At 37.2% G+C, this 24,235-nt stretch overlaps 1 protein-coding gene across 1 annotated transcript in view; it reads right to left on the bottom strand.

The window, feature by feature from the left end:
• The window catches only part of COL4A1 (collagen type IV alpha 1 chain), a 115,545-nt gene that overhangs the window by 48,601 nt on the left and 42,709 nt on the right, over positions 1 to 24,235 (bottom strand). Inside the window, exon 2 of the mRNA XM_026036646.1 lies at positions 14,743 to 14,793. Within this exon, the coding sequence (XP_025892431.1) occupies positions 14,743 to 14,793 (51 nt within the window). The remainder of the gene's footprint in view (positions 1 to 14,742; positions 14,794 to 24,235) is intronic.

Raw genomic sequence — 24,235 nt, 5'->3', positions numbered from 1 at the left:
TAATTGTTCTAAAATCTGGCGTATATTTGAAATGTTAAATAGATTACTGAGATTCTTAAACTTTGGCTAACTAATTGGCACTGTAGTAACAAGTATTTCTACAAAAACAGATGTTTTGTCATTTGAGAACAGGATTTTACACTGAATCCTGGGCACTCATTCTTGTGCTCTGCTGGGAGATTGGTTAAAGAGAAAGAAGACAATGAAGTTGGGATGAGAAACGTCAGCAGAGTTTTCCATTGCCCAAGGAAGACCGAACATGGGCAAGTGAGAAAAAACAAGATTAATTTGACACCTATGGAGAATTATGAGTCCCATATAACACAGCTAATATGTTTTGCACTCAGCAGTTTCATCTGTCTGAGGATTTCAACATATTTTGAAAACACTGCACCTTGCAAAAGGGGAAAACATTATTCCATCCACTTTCATGGAAAGTTAAAACTGAATTTCATAAATCTGATTTTCATTTACTCTAAGTCTCCCTTAAGACTGTTCTGGCACTGTAAAAAGGGTATTAAAGCGCCTGCAAATCCACTAAGGTTATGACTTCTTCATCTTGCTGAAGAGGTTAACCCAGGTTTGACATAAATATAAACTGGACCTAAGCAACTACAGCTAATTCTCCCAAGGCTGCTTGCAGGCCCCCAGGCTGCCCTGTCTGAGGGTGAAACATCTGCTGCAGGAGCAGATCAGACACTGTACTGAGCCACTTAGGGTTAAAAGACATGTAAGTTCCCCCGGATGCTTTTTATTTTACTGACTTTTATTCCAGCTGAAAGAAAAATGAAATGGCTATTTGCCCAAGACTTCTTCAAGCTACTGCATGTCCAGAGCACACCTCTGAGCATGCACAGGGCTGTCATGTCACCAACACACCACAAATCTTTGCACACAGGAATTTGGCCTATCATCTGCCAGGGAAGTTACCGTAAGCTGTCTGCAGACAACCTGCCTCTTGGATATATRTTCTCACAGGTGGGCAGCACTGCTTACACGTCTCTTAGTCTACTCTGCCCTCCTAATTAATTTTACTGCAAAGTAATTATTGAGTATGTAGCCCAAGTTTGTGTAGTTTCAGACTATGTCATTAAAGGGAAGGCGTTCCATGACATCCGTGGAAGGTGTAAGGACAGTCTATTCCCCAAAGACCAATGACAAATCAGATAAGCCCTGCACAGCAGTCCCTTATGTTTGGTCTGGCCATCACACTCTCTCTTTATACAAAGGCTTTAAGAAACCAGAACACTGGGGACTCTTGAGGAAAGACGTACTGTTAATGAACTACCTCAATACTTCTGCTCCAGGGCAGTACAAACTATTTTCTTGCTCCAGATAGTAAAAATATACACCATGAAAAGTTTTTTTGGCATCAGTGAAACTGTACTAAATTACAGTAAAGTCTCCAAATGTCTGCAATGAACAATGCAGTATAGAAATTGTACCATCTAGAACTAGTAAAGTCATACTAAAGCAGACCTTCAAGCCTCCTAATTTTACAAGATAGATTAGTTTGCACAGATAGTTGGCATAGCAGTAGTTGCACTGCTAGTTTTCTTATCCATGTGGCTTGGCGTAGTTTAGGACTTCAAGCTCAGGAGTATCACATTGTCCAGGATAGACGTAAGCATGTCCTTGCATGGCAAGGAAATACTTGACTAGCATCCCTTTGCACTTGTCTGTCCAGTTCTTTGGTTCACTCAGTGTTCCAGCCAAACAGCCGCGCAGCCAGTGTTTGTACTACATTTAAGTTGGAACTCATCAAGCATCCACACTACATAAATTGGCAAGCATCATATCACTGCTGCAATCCTGCTTATTCTTTTGCTCAGCACTGAGATTTCTAGCTGTGATGCGTAAAGAGCACAAGACTCTGACTGTAAGGGCCATGTACTCTTCCAGTCCCAACACACACAGCTGCAAAGTACTGGCAAATAACAAGGAGAGAGCTTCTGCTTCTTACAAATCAATTTATGAGCCTCAAGAATTAAGACAGATGTAACCAAATCATCTGTATCTCCACTGAATCAAGGCAATCTGTCAGAAAGAAAACAATAGAAAAATCGTTATTCGGCTCACAAGAGAAAAATATTCTGCCACTCTATTGCTGCTGAAAATGCAAAGATGCTATAGAAAAAGCCAACAAGTGCTTATTCAGCTACACTCATTTGGTTATCAAGATTGCCCTTCTTAATTCAACCTTTACAAAATGCATCCAAATGCCTTTGGATTAGACATACAAAGTACATGAATGGACTTCAAAAAAAGGTAAATCTGTTAAGAGCATAGCTAGATGGTCTGATCATCATGCTGGCACCAACACTCCAAAATTAGCCATGAAATAGTATTTCACACATGGAACAACTGCAGATTGCTGACTGTCACATCACATGAAGCAAGTATTTTCAAATGGCTTTAATTATAATAAATTTTATGCCAAGGAGGAGGAAATAGTACTCCATTATAAATTACTTCCCCTATTATTTTGCCTAGGGACTGCTGGACTGAGAGATTTTAGACTTGAGAGATTGGTAACATGGATATAAATCACATGCTTCTAAAGCTGCAGGCTCACACAATGCCTGGGCCCACATAAATACAGTGTGCTCAGTCTCTTCTGAGACTCAGGCATGTGATATATAAGGACATGCCCATTTTTTCTGGAGTCATTTAAAACATTATCACTCAGCTCTTGTCCAGCTCTACCTGCTTGGTTTGCTTCTGCTAGAAACTACCCCATAGCAGAGATGGGGGGTAGCAGAGACTACCCCATGGCAGAACACAGGCAGGTCTTTCACCTGAAAATGTATTTAAAAACCTGATTAAAAAGGCAGTTGAGTTGATCTACCTCAAAAAATTGACTATTGTGCTTCATTTAGCCAACTCACATGGAAAAGGTAACTACAGAGCTTCTCACACCAGTATGGAAGGAGTCATGGGGGTTTTATCTACCAGAGCTCTTCAGCTATGCCTTTGCAGCAAAAGAAATCAACATCACAGCCAGCAGGTGCTTAATTTTAAGGAGAGCTGTCTTTGGACTGCTATTCATGCTGAAAAGATCTGACATCTACTCTAAGCTTAAACTTTCTCACAAAGCCACATACACAGCTCTTCCCAAAAGCTAATATTTTGTTGAACTGCAACTCTGCCATGGGCACCTATGACAAATAAAAGTTTTGGTTGTAAATTATTGGCTGTTTCAAGGTAAAAATTTAGGCAGCAATTTCCAAAAGAGAGAAATAGTATTGGACAACTCAGCATTATTTTCTTTTTCTCACTCTAAATGTAGGAAATAGTCTAGTATGCTCTTTTTGACTAGGACTAGTCTAGGGCCTAGGTGCAATTATTCACACATCCACAAAAAGAAATCATACATATGTATCCTGAAGCATTCATCACACCTTGCTGCTCCTATGTGACCTTCTCAAATCTACAGTAACACAAAACAGCCTTGAAAAGGCATAGATAGTTCCTGCACAAACTTCCCCAACCATGAGAGGTGAGTGCAGGCGAGGTAGTTGTTTCTCCAGCTGATGTAAATGCAAGCACTCAAGCAATTTGCTTTGGGATATTGGACAAGTAAGTACACGACTTGGTGGAGACCACTACTGTGTGATGTCAATAGCCTTCTTTAGCCATTGTGCACTTTAAAACGTGTTTTACGGAGTTGGAATTGGCCAAGTGTTACACTGTTGAAGAAATGGTGGTGGAGTAATTTTAACCACCAGAGGGAGCACTGGTCCTGAATATCTTTCAGAATTAAAATAAACATGTACAATAAGGAATCATCTGTTTGTCCTTAGCTGCACTTACCATTTTCAGTATTTTATTGAAAGTGTGAAGTGGATATCAGTCAAACAGAGTTACTGCTATATGCTCATATGGCAAATGTCCTTAAATGCACTAAGGATGCTTAGCATTGCAAAACTCCAACAGCTCATTTGTCAGAGCCAGAATGTATCTACTCCATAGCTATAAAACCCTGAGACTGTATGAATAACAATTAATTATACAAACACAACTGTAAAGGCATGCAAAGAATCTGTGTAGGATCTCTGTAAAGATCTTGGTTTGCCCAGAACTTTTGGGGGCTGAGCCCTTGACAGACGCAGAATGGAAAGGGTAGGGGAAAGAGGCAGCAAAATCTAGATTCTCACACACTGCCAGGAAGAATCTGAGAAAACTCACTAAAGTGGAAATACATTTTTGGCATGACTAGCAGAAGGAGCAGTCATGATCATTGTAGATCATTGTAGCTCCAAAATCAGGCTGCCTGCAAGCTAGATCAGTCCCTGGACAACCTAAAGCATTAGTAGGGCTGCTTTACGTTACTTATAGACATAAATATAGAGGTGGAGCAATTTCAATACCTGCTGGAGAACAGCACTCTTGTCATGCTTCTCTGCAGGGATGTTGCTTCTGCCATCTCATTTCCCCTTGCCCCCTCTCCTTTGCCCTTCACTCATGCAGTTCCATTGGTCGCCAGCTAAAGCAGCTCAGAGGCTACACTCAAGTTTGAGAACACCAAAAAGCACCTACCCACTTATGGCGCAAAACTCCAGGCTTTACACAGCCAGAGATGTAGAGGTTTAGGTGGTGCTTTGTGAACAATAGTACATCACACAGTTRGTTTTCACTCCTCAAAGACATTTTTTCTCCTGTTACAAAAAGCATCTGTTCTTGAGTCCAGCAAATTTATAGCACTGGAGAACCTGCACTGAGTGATGCAAAACAAGCCAGATTCTCCAGGACTGAATCAATCTGTATAAACATTTAATTAGAGAGCTGTTCAGGCTTACTGTTCATGGCCTGAATCTGTACCTCTGCCTTCTAAACACAAGAGAATGCTTAGACTCAAAGAGCGTTTCAGTACTGTCTCATGGCTGCAAAGAGCATTCCTCAGGAAGTAGCTAAGTGCTTCCCAAGACTATAAAAATAGAAATAAGAATCTTTGTGTATCCTTTTCTCCACATCTTACGTGTTTAGTTTGTGGGCAAAAAAATGAGTGGATATGCAGTGTTAATAAAGTAGCTGAATTAGGCCTTACATAAAATATGTGAACTAAAACTAAAATTCAAGTCAGTTGCAACATCAGCCTATTCTTCATCTTCTTAATTAGTGTCAAGCAACTGATTGCTTATCAGAATCACAGAATTCTAAGCCAGCTATAAGTAATGGCCCCTCCCTGCTTAATTTGTTAAGGTTTCTTCATGTAATTTCTTTTTGCTTACTTCACATTTATTCTTCATTTTGCAACTACTGTACTCACTTGGTTTTTTCAACAGAGTTGTCCAATTCCCCTTTGTAGAACTTGCTGGGCCATAAACCCTCTTACTTTAGGTCAAAAGGATTCCTTTCTCAGTTATTTTTTTTTTGTTCTTGACAGTGCTAAATATATTTTGTGTGGTAACTCCAATGTAAATAAAGCAAAGCTGTAGATCCAGAAGTAGATGAGATGCTGAAGAGGAATGTATTTGTACTAACACTAGACTCCTACAAGATTTGCTTGTTTTACTTGATCCCTAGTTTGAACACTTTATAAACAGCGTGCGCTACACCTCAACAAGGCATGATCCACAGTAAGGTATGACAGTAGTATGAAAGTGAGGCTAACAGATTATAGAAGTAATCAGAGAGCAGATGACTTTTATTTTCTGCTTGTAAAGGTTGACTACTTGCTTCTTGGGAGTTTGACACCAAGACAGGCGATACATTTTCTTTATCTTTAAACTTTTTTTTTTTTTTTTCCTAAAAATGCTTATGGTATTTCAAGGTGAAATCATACAAATCTTTTCCCAAAGGCACCCGTGGTCTATTTCAAAAGAAGAAAAAAAAAATTAAACCAGATTGGCATCAAGGAGCCTCTTCCCATAAACTAGAGACACCCCAGGGAACAAAACAAAGTTAAAGAACTACTAGGGAAGGGGAAGTTTGAGGGACAAATGTATTTGCAGTGTAAAAAAAAAAGGAAATTCTAGCACCTGGAGACAGGTTGACTCAAAAGGCAAAAGAGTGCTATATTTCCTACCCGTTCTGATCATCTGTTTAATTCATCAGCTGTGAGTAACCCTTCCTTTGTTTTATTGCACATTGTGTTAAGCCACCTCACAATATTGAAGGTCTAAGAAAATATGGGGTAAAAATGCACCACACCCTTCCTTCATTAGTGAAAATTATTTAGCATTTGTTKGCATTTGGCACCATTTAAAGGCTCTCATTTAAAGATGAAACAGCAGAAAAAAAAGCTTTTGAACTTTGGGGGATTTTTAATTTATTTTTGTTCAGATCCTAGACCTGGAATGAAATGTGACGTTACATGCAAAGTTTTATTCTCTTGCCAAAGGTTTGTCATGGACATATTTACAGAAAATAATCTCTTCCATAAATAGTAAAAACATGGGCAGCTGGTCCTAGACAGTGCAGACTGCAGTAAGTTCTCATAACAAAGTAGCTCATGTCCTAAGGAGTACATGGCAGTCATTGCTATTCTAGACAGTGCTATTCTACGTGCTTTTTTTGGTTAGGTTTGACATGGCATTTCAAAAGTTTTAAACTTTATTTAGGTTGCATAGAAGTAAAATATCTTTCCACAACAGCTAGAACAAATATTCTGGCTTCTGACTTTTTAATCATGAGAATGCCACAAGGCAGATAACAGTGTGTCTCAAAAATCTAAGTCTGTGTTTCTTCAGTTTAAACTGTAGAGTCCCTTGACTCAGTCAGATGTACTGGAAGGCAGATAATAAATTTTATTTTATGTAGTATCTTGTGGATTATTCAATATAAGCACATGAAATGAATAAAGGTCCAATAATCACCAGTGATAATGGAAAACAAATCTTTTCTCATTTTGACATTGTGAAGTATATCCACATAATCTGTGAATCATTACTTATCAACACAATCCAAGTAAAAACTAGCCTACTTCTTAGATTTCCTAAAGGTTTTGTTTTTGAGAAAAACTAAAGTGTGAAAAGTGTGTAAAAAAGCATGTCTGAATACCTAAAATCTGTGATGTATGACTGCCACCCAGAGGAAGGTACAGGAAAGTGACAAAATCATTCGAGCTGGAAACTGGGTGTGATGGAAATTGGATTTGAGGCCGCAAGATTGAAATTCAAGAGCTCTTCCTCTTAGAGAGAGATATCTATCATTCACATTGGCATTACTGCTGTTCTCTGTCCCTTCTTGAAAGATTTGCAGGTTACAAAGGTTTTACTATAAAGTGCTAATACTTTGCCTACCTGTAGAGAGTTTTACATTTATTGTTTTTTTTTTGTTTGTTTGTTTTTTCAGGTAAAGTGTCACTCAACTCCTGTGCCTTGGTGCTGTTACAAACAAAAMGTAACTTTACACTTTAAAAAGCCTTCCAACTTTCATCTCCACATTTTCAGACACAAGTTTGAGTTGAAGACTGGTAACTGCATTCTTAAATTGTAGATTTGGCTAAATCTCAGTAAATGTGCTATACACAGTATTATATTGTGCAAGTCTTTGATATTCCTTCATTTTTTCACATAACTCCTGAGTTTAGTGTTAGAGTACATTTTGCATGATCCCTCTGTACTCTTTTCCCATTTGTTTTGCAGTTCTTCACAGTCCTTCAGGGTTTGCCTGACAGATTGCTCTAAGAAAACAACGKGTTATCAAAAATCCAAAACCTTTCCCTAAACTGCTAACTAGTAATTAAGACTTTTGTTGTATCAATTTACATTTCCTCAAAATACAGTCAGTAACACTGTCAAAGGAGAGAAGTGAGAAGACATCCTACTTGATGCCAGTGTCTGTGTTCAGTCACTAACTCAACTCAGTATTTACTTTAACTCTGCACAGTGATCTTTGACACAGACTTTGGTGAGAATTATTTTTATTGGCATTTCAAAACATTTAAAAATGTTCCTGCTGAACTTTGGTGGAGGCTGCTGCATGCTTGCTTCAAGAACTACAAAATTTATGGGTAGTTTTTGCCATTTCAGTTATTCATGTTAATAGAACAGGAATCTAAGTTGCTTTTACCTTGCCTTTACCTTACACTTCATTATCTTCTGCCGTTAAAGATGATGTTCAAGATGTTATCTATTACTATTTTCCTCATTCAGGCTAGCTAACATTCTTTGCTATTTTTCTTGTCATTCAATTTATTCAATGTTCTGTATACTTAGATAATATAAAATATGGTGTTCTACTTAAGAATATGTAAATTCTTTTCAGCATTTTTTAAAAAATGTTCTCTCAGCTTTCTTGCTACTGTTGTGATTTTAAGCTCCTTTCTTGGTTAAACTAAAGAGGTTCTCCAGCTGGCTAGAACATGCTTAAGTGATAAAGTACTTTTTATTATCACTTTTTTAGCAGCTACTTCAGGTTTCCTCTCTGGCAATCCTGCTTTCATGCTGCTTCTTACTGTTCTGTCTCTTTCAAGGCATTTAAGGTTAAAGGTTTTGCTTTTGCTTCTGCAGGAAATGTTTTTGACAAATTAATATGAAATTTGGCTTTTTACCCTTCCTTAATAAAATCCAAAAGTTAAGAGAACTTACATCTGCCTTCCAGAGAGCCAACACCATATGGCCTCATGTTCTGAATAACTAATCTAAATTATGAATCTCAAATTTGACCCTTGACTGAAGACATTCATTTAAAATCTGAAAYAGCACTGTAGCTGAGCAGAGTCAAAAAATAAACTACCCCTAGTTCTTCTCTTTGCTCTTGGTTAGAGGGGCTAGAACATGATGTAATGATGTAAGAAAAGAGATTACCACACTAGTGTGGTTTCCTAGTACTAGTTAATATATACTAAGATTCTTCCTTGTGGACTTTGCTACAGAAAAAATGTAGGAAGAGATCATTAAATGTATCAAGTACAATTAAATCCTTGTGTGGGAACTGACATATCACAAAATCATCGATTATAATAGTTGGCTTGGTCTGAGATCACCAGCAAACACAATATAAATTGAACGGAAGAATGATTTAAAGAAGCCTGAGGGATAAACTGCAAAGTGTAGCTGTTGCTGTTCCCCAGACATTTGCTGTTTCAGACCCTTAATCCATAGCCACTCAATCCTGTCAGCATGACAGAGTATTATTAGAATTACGGGCAATAGGACAAACATACAGGAAGCAGCAAAAGACTGCAGTTTTTGTCACACATAACACAAGATACTAAAAAAAAACCCCAAAACCTGCACGCCCATACAAATTTATAAGAATTATATTATAAGAATTACYATATAGCCAGAGATGCTGGGAGTGTGGTTCAGTTTGCAGTATGGACATTTTTAACTTGAAATGATCCTAAGCTACCCCAACGAATGGCTCTTCTTCCAGTGCATGCAAATGTCAAAGAAGTGGAGGCTTTATAGGCCTTTTCTGATCTTACTTTGATCTCACATTTGGGAAACTTCACTGACTTCTCTGCAGGCCCACATGACTCCAATCAAAATAAGGCCCTGTAATCCTTTAAGAAACCACAATGAAGGCAGATACTAACAGCAGTTGTATAAATGTAAGATTCAAACTCATGAGGCTATACAGCATGTTTATTCCATGATGAAATGCCTCAGATTATTATACCAACATCTTTGCAAGGAAAGATGCACATCTGGTGACAGCTGTTTAAAGGCTTATATAATGCCAACTGAAATACTATTGTGTGACACCCTTTAGAAGTAGGTTCTGAAAAACTAAATGCAAGCATATTGGATTACGTAGTATTACTGGGGTATTTGCTTTTATAGCATTCTTTCCAGAGATAAATTCACCACTAGTTTGTTTTAATCAAAGATAAGTACCGTAAATATACCTTACTATTGAAAGCTTTGCCGGACACATTTGGGCTCATTTGTTCAAAGCAGGCATGAGTTACAATGACTATTTCAGAATAAGAAAACTCGAGGGCTCCAGAGATCACTTAAAAGTTTAAACTGCTACTTGGAAAAGTGTGAAAGCTTTCAATACTTATCATATATCACTCTATACTATCATTCTTCTTTCAAAAATACCTGCTTTGTCTGGGCATTTTCTTTGTAAAATACAAATATTATCTGAGTGACATCAAGAATGGGTAAATCAATACAAGTCCATTACTGTAACTGTGGAATAGATACAAACATTGTGGCAATTATTGCTATGATCTGTTTTTCAAAAATATTGACAAATCAAATCTCCTTGAAGAACATTAAATCTGCAACAGATCAATATCTTTGTTTATTTGGTCACAGTTTCCGATTTCTCCTTCAGGAATCGTTAGATGATCTCATGTTGACAATCTAGTCCTTTCCAGACCACAAAAACAATCTTTCCCAACACATTGCCTGTTCTACCTCTTGCCAGCTGACTGACCCTCTCTGGGATGTGCAGCTTAGCTCTGTTTTCTTTAGTGTTCTTAGTTCATGTTCTCAGACATAAACATGTGCTGTGAACCACTTAAGTTTCTACAGCACTAATGGACACACTAAAGCAAACCATGGAAGAAAAGATCAAATTCAATCATTACATATTTCCATGAAATAGATAATGCTAATGGAAATTGTAAGCCAGGAACAGAGCTACTTGGCTTCTAGACCTCAAATGGCTCAAGAAAAGCCAGGTCAGGTATTTCTGCATCATGGTCAACATACACTGAGATGTGTTCATCAAGGGAAACAAAGTCATTTTATGTAGGTATAACAATAGAGATACTTTCTGCAATTAAATGCTTATCTCCACCTCAAAAAGAAAAAAAATGACAGTTATGTAGTAGTAAATTCCTTTCTTATTTTTTACTTTTTCAGAATTTTCTAGCAGATATTTTTTGAAAGTAAAATACTTTGTGAACAATGACAAAAATCACATATTTAACTTTTAATGTGCAATGCTGGGGTAGGGGAATCGTATGACACAAAAAAATGACAACTTCTATTTTAATGCATTCTAAACCAATAAGCATTAGAAGTTTAATCTTTCTACATTAGTTACAATAAAGTTCCAGTATTATTTCCCATTATACAAGTTTCTGATACAGCGCAAAATGACTAAAAATGCTCATGAATGAGATGATACTCTTGGGAAAAAAACTCAGCGAGCAAAGAATTTTGCTCAGCTCTATACAGTCTTTGTTTTAAATAGTAATTAAATGCTTAACATGATTTTTCTATCCACATTAATGCCTAGTAGTTCTTATCTCTGCAGCTGCTTGAAGTGGTTCTCAGAATTTAGGTAGGCATGAAAAAGAAAACATAGCTTCTGTCTGCTTCTAAGTAACCAAATAAAATGTAGGCAAGCATTCAAAATCCTAATCAGTTTCAACAGATCTCACAGTTTAGCAAGGTTAGAAAGAACAGTAAGTTATTATGTAGAAAGTTAAACAAAAAAAAAAGAGTAAAAGAAAACAAATGAAGATGTTATAGACTAATCTAGTGGAAAATAGCAACATATTGTTTATTGTTGTATTACTTTAACAATATTAAGTTATTCTAATACTTCCGCCCCTTCTGTTCTGCAAATGCATGATACTTGACATTGTATAGCTTAAAATAACAGCCTGATGTTCAGCATAATAAGAAAGGCTTTATGTGCTAAAAAACATCTGTTGCAATTGCACTCATCTTCAGAAATCTGAACCAAAACCCCTTAGACTTTGTCAATTATGTGCTCTTGACAAAGCATGATTCATCTTAAAGGAGTTTGGCATACAGATGCAATTTTCATGGAAACAATCTAATGAGAGAACAGATTGAATGTATTCTAAATATGGCCATCCAAATGGTCATAGTAATGAAAAGATTCTTAAATAGGACATGAAGATATGGCATTATAATTCACTCTTCCAGCTCTGAAATTCTGCTGAGTAATAGCTTGTAGGTATTTCACAGCTTTTATCTCAGTACTTTTCTGTGAGATCCTTGATATATTTATTTGGCCAAAAAAAAAAAAAAAAAAAAAAAGGTTAATTAAAAAAAATGTGAACTATAGGGTCTGGAACTTCTTCCCACACTATGCTAAGAAATGTATCTCCAGATGCTAATAATTAAGGCATTAAAGGGCAAAACCAGCACCCACTTCCGCAGCTGCAGATGTTCTCACAACAGTTCAGTGGTGTGGTTACATCGTTTAAGAGCGTAGGTGGATTGGAAAGGGCCCTTTAGGGTTTCTGCACAACATGGAAGCCAGATCAAAAGGGCTTCCAGTGTAGGCAACATGTTGGCCCTGGACTGCACCGGGCACAGTGGGTGAGTGCTTCCCACACAGGAGGCTACATGAGATGTGGAGAACAGATGTTCTCAGCCTTGGTCTCAGCCTTGGTCGCCTAAGACAGCAATAGTCTTAGGTGTTTCTCCTGGCTACATGTATATTCAGAACAGAGGTCTTTCTCTGGTTTAACAACATTCATGTAAATCTCTGAAATAAAGGGYACTGCTACAGACGTTAGTGAGAACCCTGTGGAACAGAAATGCATTTCCCTCCTTTTAATAATGTAATTAAATAAAATCATAATTCCTCTCTTTTCCTTGATCAACTTCTTATCTGTTCTGGTGTGGGACTGGATAGCAGGCAGTTCCTATACTAGGTAAGTCTTACATGTAAAGAAATGTGGCTAAAAGTTACACTGGGGGAAAACAGGAATAGGGATGTTTAAAAATTGATAATAAAAAATTGTTGAAACAATTGTTTAAAAAAGTATACATTTGAAAGCCTCAGAGTATGATGATAAACACCAGACCTTGGTGTATATTGATCTTAAATTACTTTAAATTATATTTCAAAATACTTCCAGTTTCTCTTCTTATGTATGATTTTCTAGGCACAGCTATCTATTCATTTGTTGAGATGTCAACAACTGAACCAAGTTCCATACAGTATGTTTGCTTTAAAGAACAAAGAATTTTGTGAGCTGTGCTGCACAAAAGATTGGTGCAAGAGGTGAATGCACGAGATCTGGAATTTGCTGTGATTACTGTCAACTCTATCTGCTCTTCTACATTTTTCATTAACCTATGTTAATTTGAGGTAGTTTTACATACTACCRTAAGAGACAAGCACTTTTTTAATATAAATAGAATTTCTCGAGGCTGCAAATAATGTAAATTAAGCATGCCACCAAAAGAATCTGTCTTCTGCCTCTCGCAGAGCAGAGTTGTTAGGACTGCTGTCTGAAATAAATGCAACCTAAGCATTGACACACTCTCCTTCCCAAAACTGCATCATTTTTAAAACAATCTAATTACAAGATGTTGGCATACTCTACCAACTGAAAACCAATAGCTTTTAACAATGGACTTATAACTTAATATATCTTACTCTACAGTATTTTTTTGTAGTTGAAACTGAAAAATAAGATCCACAATTCAAGGAATACATTCAAATTTCTAAGGCACTCTCAGATCTCTGCTTTGCCAAGTACTAATGAATGGGTGACTTCTATTAAACAGCTATCACTTAGTCATTGAAAAAGGCGACTCCACCTTAAAAGTTGTTTTGAAAGTTGATACTTTCAATTTTTCTGGCAAATTAATTTATGTTATGTTGCAAGTAAAATAATCCATGCTTAGCTCTCCAAGTAAGCCATTTACATTCTAGAATCTTACTTTCCAGAATCTTACTTTCTAGAAAACATCAAATAAAAACCACCAACAGACATTTCCAAAACCCTCTCTTGTAAATACTGAGCTATCACATGTGAAACATAATGTAGGACATGAGCTATACAGTTATCAAAACAATAAAAACTCGTTCCTCCTCTAAGTACTTCTCCAGATGACCTAAGCAGCTTACCTTCAAAAATGTTTGCATTGTAATCCCATGATGATAAAACCTTTGGTTTACCCTCATTTACATTGGTAGAGATACAGTACATTTGCATGCACTATTGAACACAGTGTAGATTAAAATCTCTGCAACAGAATTTAAAGAGATAAGGGGAGTGATTGAATGTCTACAGGCAGTTTAAAAGGTGAACTGGTGAAATGTTTAAGAAAACTACATTTTCTTCACTGTTACTGCTTCAAAATAAGCCTTTTTATTTTTTACAAATAAATAGTTTGGGTAGCTGAATCCTAAAACTGATGTGCAAGGTTCTAAAAAAAAAAAAATTAAAAGAGAATTTCAGCTATATTTTCTCTTTCTGTTATCAATGGGAAGTATGGAAAATGAATATTTTGTATGGGCAAAGAATGAATTTTAACATTTTTCTCTGTTACATACAGCAAAGTGTTTCAGGTCAGTCTAAGTTTATTAATTAACTTGTATTTTCCTAAGGCAAGGCCGTCCTAGGGCTTGCCTTGGTCAGGGTAGGTTACTTAAGATACCATAGCCTTCCTGGAGGGCAATCAGTATTGTGGAGAATGTTTCTGAGCCAACATATTCACATCCCTTGCAGATGTTCCCTCTCAGCAGTACATCTCCGTTATGCAGGACATCATGTCAGGATCTGCACGTCCCACAAAGGCCAGAGGTGAGGTGTAAGAAATGGTAAAGCTGGTGAGGCAGAACAAGCCTCAGGGGGGAAACAGGCTGGGGTTGCTTCTCCACATGGAGCAGAGCAGAAGGATAAAACCTGTCAGCCATAGGAGGCTAGAAGGGGCGAAAGGCTAGAAGAGCMGAAAGTTCCTTGGCTGAGAGTCCAGTTTGGAGTCATAGGCAAAGTGAATCTGTAAGGGAGCCCCAGGAAGGGCTGCAGAAGCAGAGGAGGGCACAGAGTGGAACAGCCAAGACACCATGTCACTTAAATAAGTGAGAAAATTAGGTGGAGAGAGCTGACATACTCACTTTTTGCCCTTTGACTCCACTGCAGTCACATTTTCCACAACCAGAACAACCCTGAAAATAAAAGAGAAATTAAGGATTAGTTTTCTGAACTGAGCAGTGCCAGATCTAAGCTTTGAAYTAAAGGTACCATTCGAAACCATGAAGAGCCAGGGATGTCGTTGCTACACGATATGAAACCAAGTCAAACCACAGCCTCCAATAGAGCAAAGAGTTGCCTCTGTTCCTGTTACTTTAAATATGGAACAGTTAATGCTAATTGCTGGGCAGTGATCCTTCTGGTCCTGTTTCCCACATTTGCTACAATTCAAGCAACCTTTTCCTCTTTCCTGTATTTTATAATGTCTAACTGTAATTATCATAATGATGCAACTGTTTCCATGCAGTAAAAGCAGATTCCTTACARCAGTAGAATGCCTGAAAAAGAGTAAAATAAAAGCAAGCCAAACTATTCTTTTACTGGACAGATTCTCTTTTTTGGACAGACTTTTCTTAGGACAGATCCACTTCACAAGGTTTCTACATGAGATAAGCTAARGCCAACACCAGCCAACTTGGATCTCCAGAAAATGTCAGTACTTCTGTAGCAAGGAACAAGTGTCACTAAAAACCTTTCTTCATGTAAGCCATAAGATGGAGACTTGAGAGAGATCTGAGGGCTTGTTTGGTTGTACTGAGTAACCAAAAGATTGCTATGACTGCCRTGAAGAACCACTAATATTTTGCAAAACAAGAAAGGTGATAACATCCAAGAGAAAGGGTGAGGCAGATTAGCCAAGGGACTCCTACAGTTGCTTTGTGTTACCAAAGTATTTTGGGGCACTCAGGTGCATCCAGACTCCTCCTGCCTTTTCCTCCTCATAATTATGAAGCAAACAGTAAATAACTCAGCAGCCTTTATCACTTTTTTAGCTGTTATGCCTTACAGAAACAAACTAGATGTAGAACAAGCAAAACAATTAACATCGGTGAATAAMCACAGCAGTAAGCAGGATCCTTCAGCAGCCTCATGGAGTGGTTATCCCAGAAGCAGTCACGAAAAGCATCATCCCAAAGYGAATTGTCAGCAAGGGTGCCAAAGATTCAGAGCTTAACACCAACATAGATCGTAAAGTCTGCAGAGGCCTCAGTGTTTTGGGAAAATAAAAACAAATGCATCTAATACATCTTGAGATTAAAAATAGATATATAGATATTCTTTTAAAGTAAAGTAWCAAGGAGAATTTGATTTTCTGAAAATAAGATTATCAAAGTCTGTCAAATGAAACCAAAATGCCAACTCCTGAAGTATTTGTTCCTTTTGTTGAAACTGTACACTTCTATGGCTAGATCTATTGCACTGCTGTGTAAAGTCAAACTTTCTCCATATTCATACAAAGCAAAGTTAATTCTTTTACATAATTACAATAGAATACCATAATAATRTATTGTAAACACAAATAAAAATGAAAAGCAACATTGAATTGAATGAGTGCAAATCCTATACTGTATAAAGAGAATTAAATCCAAAAACAATACCAGACATGCTACAACTCCAGTTCAATACTTATAAAAGGGGAAAAGTGCCACCCACTGAACTATCACCACTGCTTCTTCCAATACATTGTCTTGCCTAGAAAAACACTGTACCTCCCATTCTAACATTGACCCAATGTGACCTCTCTTAGATTTTCAGATCTGATGAGATCACAGCTGGAAGAGACATGCCTATGGATCACAATTCCTTCTCCAGCATCATGTAGAATGTTATCTGTATTATCAACATGTCCCTTAAATTCAGAAAAAGTCTGTTTTAATTGCATCTGGGAATGTAATTAAAATACGTCATCAAGTCATTATAAACATCTGTTTTCAAGTTAATCCCTGTATATTTCCTTCAGCCTGTTATTTAACATGCACAGTTTAAAAACAAACAAACAAAAAAGGCATGTTGTTGTTAATTTTTAATTGGTTTTGTTCTTAAATTTAGCATGGTCAGAAGAACAGATGTATACTTTGGGCTGTCCTTTTGTGCTCCTAAAATGATGACATTATACTCATTTTTTCCTGTTTCTTAAATATCAGATTATTCTAGTCAAATACAAGGAAGGTAACGATGTACTGAACTTTGGAGATCACAGCTTTTCCCGAACAAGCCCAACAGGACGCAGCTGCATAAGGTCCTACAGGCCAAATACTGCAGCCCACTATTTCAACATAGGTTGCTTGCTCTACAAAATCGTACTGTTATTTTACTGTAGCAGCATCTCTTATAATTCACTGTAACCTCTGCAAGTGGAAGGAAGATTCACCAACAACAGCCACACAGGCTTCCATTGCTGGGAACTACTAAAGCATTTTTTTGACTCTGAGGGATGTCATGATACAGCTGATAACATCTTGCATAGGCTGGGAGGAAATAGGATTTTTTTTTCCTCTTTGTCCTCTGGGAGGATGGGAGAGCCAGACTAAAAACAGCTTTCAGGTCAAGGATCAGTTTAAGAAGGTCAAAGGAATATATAATGAAGTGGGAAACTAAGGGATGGTTACAGTAGGCACAGGAATCAAGGTTTGGGTTCACTCATCAAGTGCAGATGTAAACATCTGTATTAGTTACTGCAATTGCCCTTATTCAGTGGCAAGAAACAGGCATTTACTGTGCAAAATGCATCTCACCTGTTTTTGAAGTCTGCTTAGATTTGAGATGAATCAAATGTTGGAGGACTGAGCAGGAGGAGGTGAAAAGGGCAGAAGGATAATAAGGATTAAACAGGAGAACCAGGGGGCAAATGGAGGGAAAAGTGATACTGAAGGTCAAACAGAAGGAGATCTAGACAGAATGGATACACAGATTATTAATGGATCTTTGTTCCTCAGAAAGTGTGAGAAATTTACTTGAGTATCTTTCAGTGAGTATCTTTCAATGAGATCTACATTTCTGATATTTATTTAGGAATAATTTTTGAACCTTAGAAAATCAAGTAGTAAGGGGAAATTTTCTACAAAGGCACAAAGTTTATCTTTGCAAGATAGATGAATAGAAAGTGTGCCGAGTATTGCTTGTTTTTATGATTTTAAACCAGTACAGGATAACAAAAATCCAGTCCATTATTTCCCACCACATATGGCTACATATGGCTAAAAATAATGTCAGAAATCAAAAGAAACAATTTCATCCTATCTCCTGCCTGTCTTCTTTAAAATGATATATTCCTCAGGAACTGCACAGAGTTTGAAGTTGAAGTAATCACTGATGTTCTCCAAGTGCAAAAAAAAAAAAAAAAAAAAAAAAAAAAAAAAAAAAAAAAAAAAAAAGAGAGGAATGGTGCTGTGCAGGAAGTTCAATTTAGGTGTGGGGAATGAAAAGGAAGAAGCTTTATCCCTTGTGTAGGAGCCAATTATAGACTAATCCAAAGATTTTTGCCTGATGCACTACGATACCTTACATACTTTACATGATGGACTAACAGTTTTCAAATATACATAGCATTCTCACACTTCAGATCAGCCTGTTATATAATATTTGATAGCATTCATTTTATCTCACTCCTCCCACAAAATACTAGTGCAGCAGCAGAGTTCATTTTAGCACTATAAATTGCTTCATTTTTTGACAAGTATTTCCGTTGTTTCGTTCTCCCAGACTGTCTGTCTGATAGTAAGCTTAGTGAATCATGCTTGCAAATCAGTACAAAACTACAAAAAAGACCATGTCCCTTCAATATTTCACATGTGGAATTGCTGCATGTAAATATTTGCTTAAAAGAGTGATTAATTTACTATTATAGTAGCATAAAGGTCTAAAAAGTATTGCTAATGAAGAGCTGTGTCTTTGATGAATGCAATGCCAAACCATTGCAGTACTGAGCCTTAGAGTGCCGAAGCTAAGAAGGCTTTAGAAGCTCCTGCAGCCGATGGGGAGAAACTGTGCTCTGCAACCCACTCTAACACATCTGTGAGGTCTGAGCTTCATTTTGCTCTGTTTTTCCTGCTCCAGCTACTTCCCTGGCATTTTGAGGCCTGTTGCTTGGAACGCATACAGGAACAGTGCAAGCAGCCGGATTAACTGTCTGCGAGGAGACAACTGCCGTATTTGGACATGCACCATTTCTGGAGACTGCAGATATCACCAAGCAAAATAAAAAGGCAGAGTCAGTTCTTGGACGTTCATCTCTCACACAGAAGTGAGCTTGTAAAGCCAACATGTAGTTCTCTTTCTCACAACATAAGCTGGGAGTCTGCTGGTAGAGTTTCAGTGCTCTTCTATGAAGGTGATATATATAAAAAACACCAGTTAGGTTCTCACCCAGAAGCTAAGACTGAACACGACACACAAACACAACACAAAGATAAAACAGGAAAAAGAATGTGTAACTACACTAAGTATGCACACTATTTGCTTGCTTCACATTTATCTTGTTGTTTTAAAAATAAGGTTACCAGTAAAAGAAGAAGTGTCACATTGCCTGTTCATTTTCTTGAGTAATCAGAAGGTGTATGGATGAGATGATAGGACTATGGCAAGCTTTCACAAGAAAGCTCAGCATCAAATGAAGTATGCTTTTTGCCTCATTATATACTTGAATTTTTAGACTGTTTTTAAGTCTTGCCAGAGATAGCATTTTTTTCTCAACTAAATATGTACAGTTGAACTAAAACTGCCTATTAACTTGGGCTAATTGCATAATTTTAAATCTAGCTCAAAGTGTTATGCATATATATATAAGGTAGAAACGTAATAAAATACAAACTGTTTATTTAACTCTATTCCTGCTGAAAATATCTTTCACTGGGAATATCATCACTTCTCCTACTCCAAACACATTCTATCTAWTGCCTGAAAAGCCTGTAAACAAGTAACTGGTGAGAACAGCACAAATTCTAAATTCCTTTGACTCTTCACTGTTTCTGATTAATAGCTGAAATCCTTCAGCAAGTAACAATCATTGTAATGATTTCATCTCCTACTTCATTCATTACAAAATGACATTTTATACTTAGACATTATGCTTAAACTGACTGTGTTTTCTGATGAGAACAGTGGAGATTTCTTCCCCTCTCCCCATTGCTTTAGTTCAAATTCACACCACTCTTGACGATGACCACAAGAGCTTTAAGTGTGAATCTCCTATTTTCACACTGCTGCCCTCTTTCCACCCCTTTGCTAGCCTAACTATAACGGGGAGGGCCAAGAGAAACTTATGTTTACACAGCAGAGACTGCAGTTCTTGAACACGGGTACAATCATATGTGGCTGACCACAGAGCTGCATCAATACACRTCTTCGGTTTCACATCCCACCAAATACGGGAATGGGGAGGTGATGCCAAATGCAGGATGCTTATCTCTCGAATTCCTGACATACTTCCTTCTCTCTGGGAATGTCTAAATAGCTCCTGAGCTGTATTATTCTTCTTTCCTTAGATACGACTCTATTTGTACAGTTGAAATTTGTAYACTGTATTGTACCAAGTAAGTTGAACTGCTCGTTATTTTCTAAAAAGAAAATGTTCCTAAAATTTCTGGTTTATCCTTAGCTAGAAAGATGYAGAAAAAGAGGACAGAGTGTAACTAGAATGACTTCATACCTTAAAAAACGGTATTTGCCTTTGTAAGATTATTTATTTTCTATTTTGAAAAAAAAAGTGACTATCTTATTTTTTTCCCATGAACAAATATACCAGCACAAAAAGCTTCATTGTTTCTATATCTCTCTATACTGTAGCTATACAAAAACATAAATTGTGATTTGAAAGAAACAAGAACTCAAATAGGAAGATCCAAATGACAGAATTTCTAGGTGTATTTAAGATTACAGTAACAAGATACGAATTAGTATTAAAATATGTATTAGTATCAAGATATGTATTAGCATTAAAATAGGTATTAGCTACAGGGCTTGACAAATACATTTTGAAACTTTATTTTTGGAAGAGCTGTATTATGAGATAGTGGTTGACATGAACTCTACAGAAGAAAATTTGTCCTGCCTACGCGAGGATTTTAAAACATATCTGCAGAAATGTTGGCAGAGCAAAATGATTGCTCAGTATAAATACATCATTCTTGCTTGCAACACTTAAAAAGAAAGAAAAAGCCTGTCTCCTTCCAAACACAGTTTTGCATTGTTTGACAAAGAATTTAAAGCTTTTCKGCCATATACTATCTTCTGCATCAGAAGACTTGAGTTCATTTCCCCTAGAAGAACAGGAAAGCTGCTATATTATGGGCCATTTCTAAGCCAAGGCAGAGACACTTTTTTCCTGTTGAAATAATCACATTTCACACGGTGCACTGAAATCTTATTAGATCAGAGATGGGAACCCAAGCAACTTCTTTGCTTAATGAGAGTCCAAAGCACTAGAGTATGAAGGCATTTTCGCTTGCTTTCTGCCAGTTGTCCCGGACTGCATGTAGTCCCGCTTCAGTCCTCAGCAGGGTTTGGAAAGAAGAGTGTCTGCCATGTCTTCATTTTCAAGACTTACAGTTGAGAACACAAACTGAGCACGGTTCTCACTTCCTTTGCAAATCTAAGTTCAGAGGTCTATGGATAGTTAGGTAAAAAATAATAGACAAAATAATAATAAACAAAAGGGAATATTCTTTTTTTTTTTTTTCTTAATGTCAAGAAGTTCTGGCTCTTTTCTTCCCCTTTCCACCCTAAAAAAAATTGGCAACCTATTTAAACATCCTTTATTTTTTCCCTGAGAAATCATGGGTAGACTACAGTTATGATTGGTCAGGGAATTCCTTGAATCATGAGATGGCTTATGGATTTTACAGCTTTCAACCTCTAGGTCACTAAATTAAGTTATTATAGTCAGCAGTAACTGGATGTTTCTGGATGTAACTGGATATASAAGCTATTTAAAGCCCTTGGTTTTGTAACTTTCATTTTCTGTGGATGTGTTACTGGTAGAGCACAGAAAAAAAACATCATTTTGGTTACAGAAATTAAGAATCAATTTGGTTGGTCTAAGTATGGTGTAATTAAGGATATCCTTTGGTATTCCACTTGCCTCCAGCTGTTAGACCAGACCTCTTGACTTTTGATCCTTTCTGTCATCTATATGTAAATTTCTCAAAGGCCAAATATCTCTCATATGAAATATCTTAAAGATGCCTTTGCTTACACAACTGAATTGAGTTCAGTCTGATAATCTCAGACTGAAGGTTCATAAGGTTCCTTAAGAAATAAAATAGTCTCTCTCCTGAAGACTTATTGGGATCTAAGTTGACACATGCGGTTATGACAGAATTAAAAGTAGTCATCTCTCATGTCTTTGTTAGTGTAGGGAGTGTAGGGCTTTGCTCATAACTCATCTTTTAGGCATGGACAACCACATGTAAGAAACTTACATAGTGGAAAAACTTGGCACTTCAATTATTAGTGTTTCAATGCATAAATTTAGTATCTCTGTTGGTATCAGGGAATGTTTATTCCCTCACACATGGAATGTTTATTGGCCTTACACAAACCAACATAAAGTTAATATTTGAAAAGGACAGTAAATTACTATCTGAGATACTATTGTGCATGCACGAGGAAATTTGAAACAATTATATAAAATCAGCTTTGGTTTTCTTCAAAATCCTTGCATTTTTTTTCCCAGATGACTTTGTTTTTTCTATAGAAAACAAATATAACTGGAAACAACTTTATAATTCTCAGAGTGAGCAGAGGAATGTCTGTTGGTTTTGCAGGTTTTTTTCTGGGGTGCTGGGTTTTTTTTTTTGTTTATACTTTTGTTTTGTGGGTTTTTTTTACTAGAATGCTACAGGTTCTTGATACCAAGACTACAGACAGAACAGACTCTTATTAGAGCTCTCCAAAGTATTTTGACCATTCAAAGCAATATTACCTCTTTTTTAAAATGCTTAATAGTGATTATTTCAAAATAACATTCTATTGTGTAAATTGTCAGAAGAAAGTTTTAGTAAAAAGTTGCAACCAAAAAAAAAAAAAAAAAAGTAACATCTTATTCAAGAAATTCCAGATTGTTGGAGCTGGAATGTTTGATTCCATGATTCCAGGAACCTCATTTTTCACATTCCTTTCCAAATTCCCCCAGGGTCTGTCCTGGAGGCAGGGTCATGGGAGTCCCCTGAAAGCTGTTCTGTGAATATGACTTTCCTGTTGATGATGTGAACGTAAATATTACATAGCAGTGAAGAGCCAGGGGGCTTCCAGTTAGTTCACAGGAAGTAAGTTATTCCTGTACTTCCATATTTGGACAAAAATGACATTTAAAGCAACAGTTTTCTCAGAGTAAAATTCCTTACAGCAAGTTCTAGCCAAGAACCAAGATATTAGCTTATTTACTGGAACTTTCAGAATATCACAGAAGAGTATCACTCTGTTCTGCACAGCTCAAAGTACTTAACAGGCTTGCGAATCGTAATGAACTAAAGAAATATCTGACRTTGTCATTAAAAATAACCTTCGTCRGCACATCTTCAAGCAGGTCTGTTTCCACAGATCGCCAGATGTTACTTTAGCTACTAGCAAGTACAATATACTTTATTATCAAGTTACTGTTTATCTAGTTGTTTTTGCATCCTCTTCCTATTTAGGGACTCCACTTCCAGTTAGATTTTCAAAGCAATGAAAAAAAYCCAGGTGCCAGTAAAATCCAGGACCATGTGCATGCTCTGGCATTGCAGTCATTATTCTTCACCAACAGCTGAGAATTATAGCACACTCCAGGACTATCTTACACTCAGTGAAAAGTACTTTCAGGAATACATTTCAAAGGGCATGACCCTGTCTACATGAGTTTATGGCAACTGTTCCCTATAGCCCCCATCCCACTCTTCTGCTTCGTGAAGATGAAAACTTGGTCTATGTGATATAGGGAAGGAGTTTCAATATCTCATTTCACTAACTTGAATCAAGAAAAAAATGAGAACAGAAAATTATGTTGCAAAGCTACCAACTCTGTTGCAGACCTCACCACCCATGTTTTATGCAGTTATTCTGGAAAGCACAAAGCACAATTATCCTATGTGACACAGATCCAAATACCCTGACCTCTAATTCATCTTTCCAGTGTAACTAGCATTAATAGTTACTAAGCATTTAAGCCRAAGGGAAACAAATTGTCAAACTCCATTCTTCTTCATTAAAAAAAAAAATAAAAGCCTCTCTGAAGCAAATCCCTGGAGTTTATTTTTCTTGCTGCTCTCTGGGATGCAGGCACACAACAAACACAAGCATCTGCTTAACTTACCAGGCTGGCTGCAGCCGTAAGGCAGAACGATGGAAACTGTGACAGTGGCCTGCAGGGACTGCAGAGCACACACACTGCAGGAAGGGAGACGGGCTGCACTCTCCCTGCTGCTTTCCAGCAAATCCACACCTGCAGGCCTTAACTGCTTCTTACAGTGTTGGGTGCTCWGCCTGCAGCAGGCTCACCCCCAGCTTGTAAGCACAGCGTGCTCCTAATGGGTACTCAGAGTGATAAGGAACCTGCCCCCAAACGCCTCTGGCAGGTGGATGAAATGTAAAGCAACCAGA

This window comes from Nothoprocta perdicaria, unplaced genomic scaffold, assembly GCF_003342845.1.
Source record: "Nothoprocta perdicaria isolate Ctin4 unplaced genomic scaffold, notPer1 scaffold_183, whole genome shotgun sequence".
Lineage (NCBI taxonomy): Eukaryota > Metazoa > Chordata > Aves > Tinamiformes > Tinamidae > Nothoprocta > Nothoprocta perdicaria.
The sequence above is the reverse complement of the archived record's forward strand: the minus strand, read 5'-3'. Positions and strand labels throughout refer to the sequence as shown.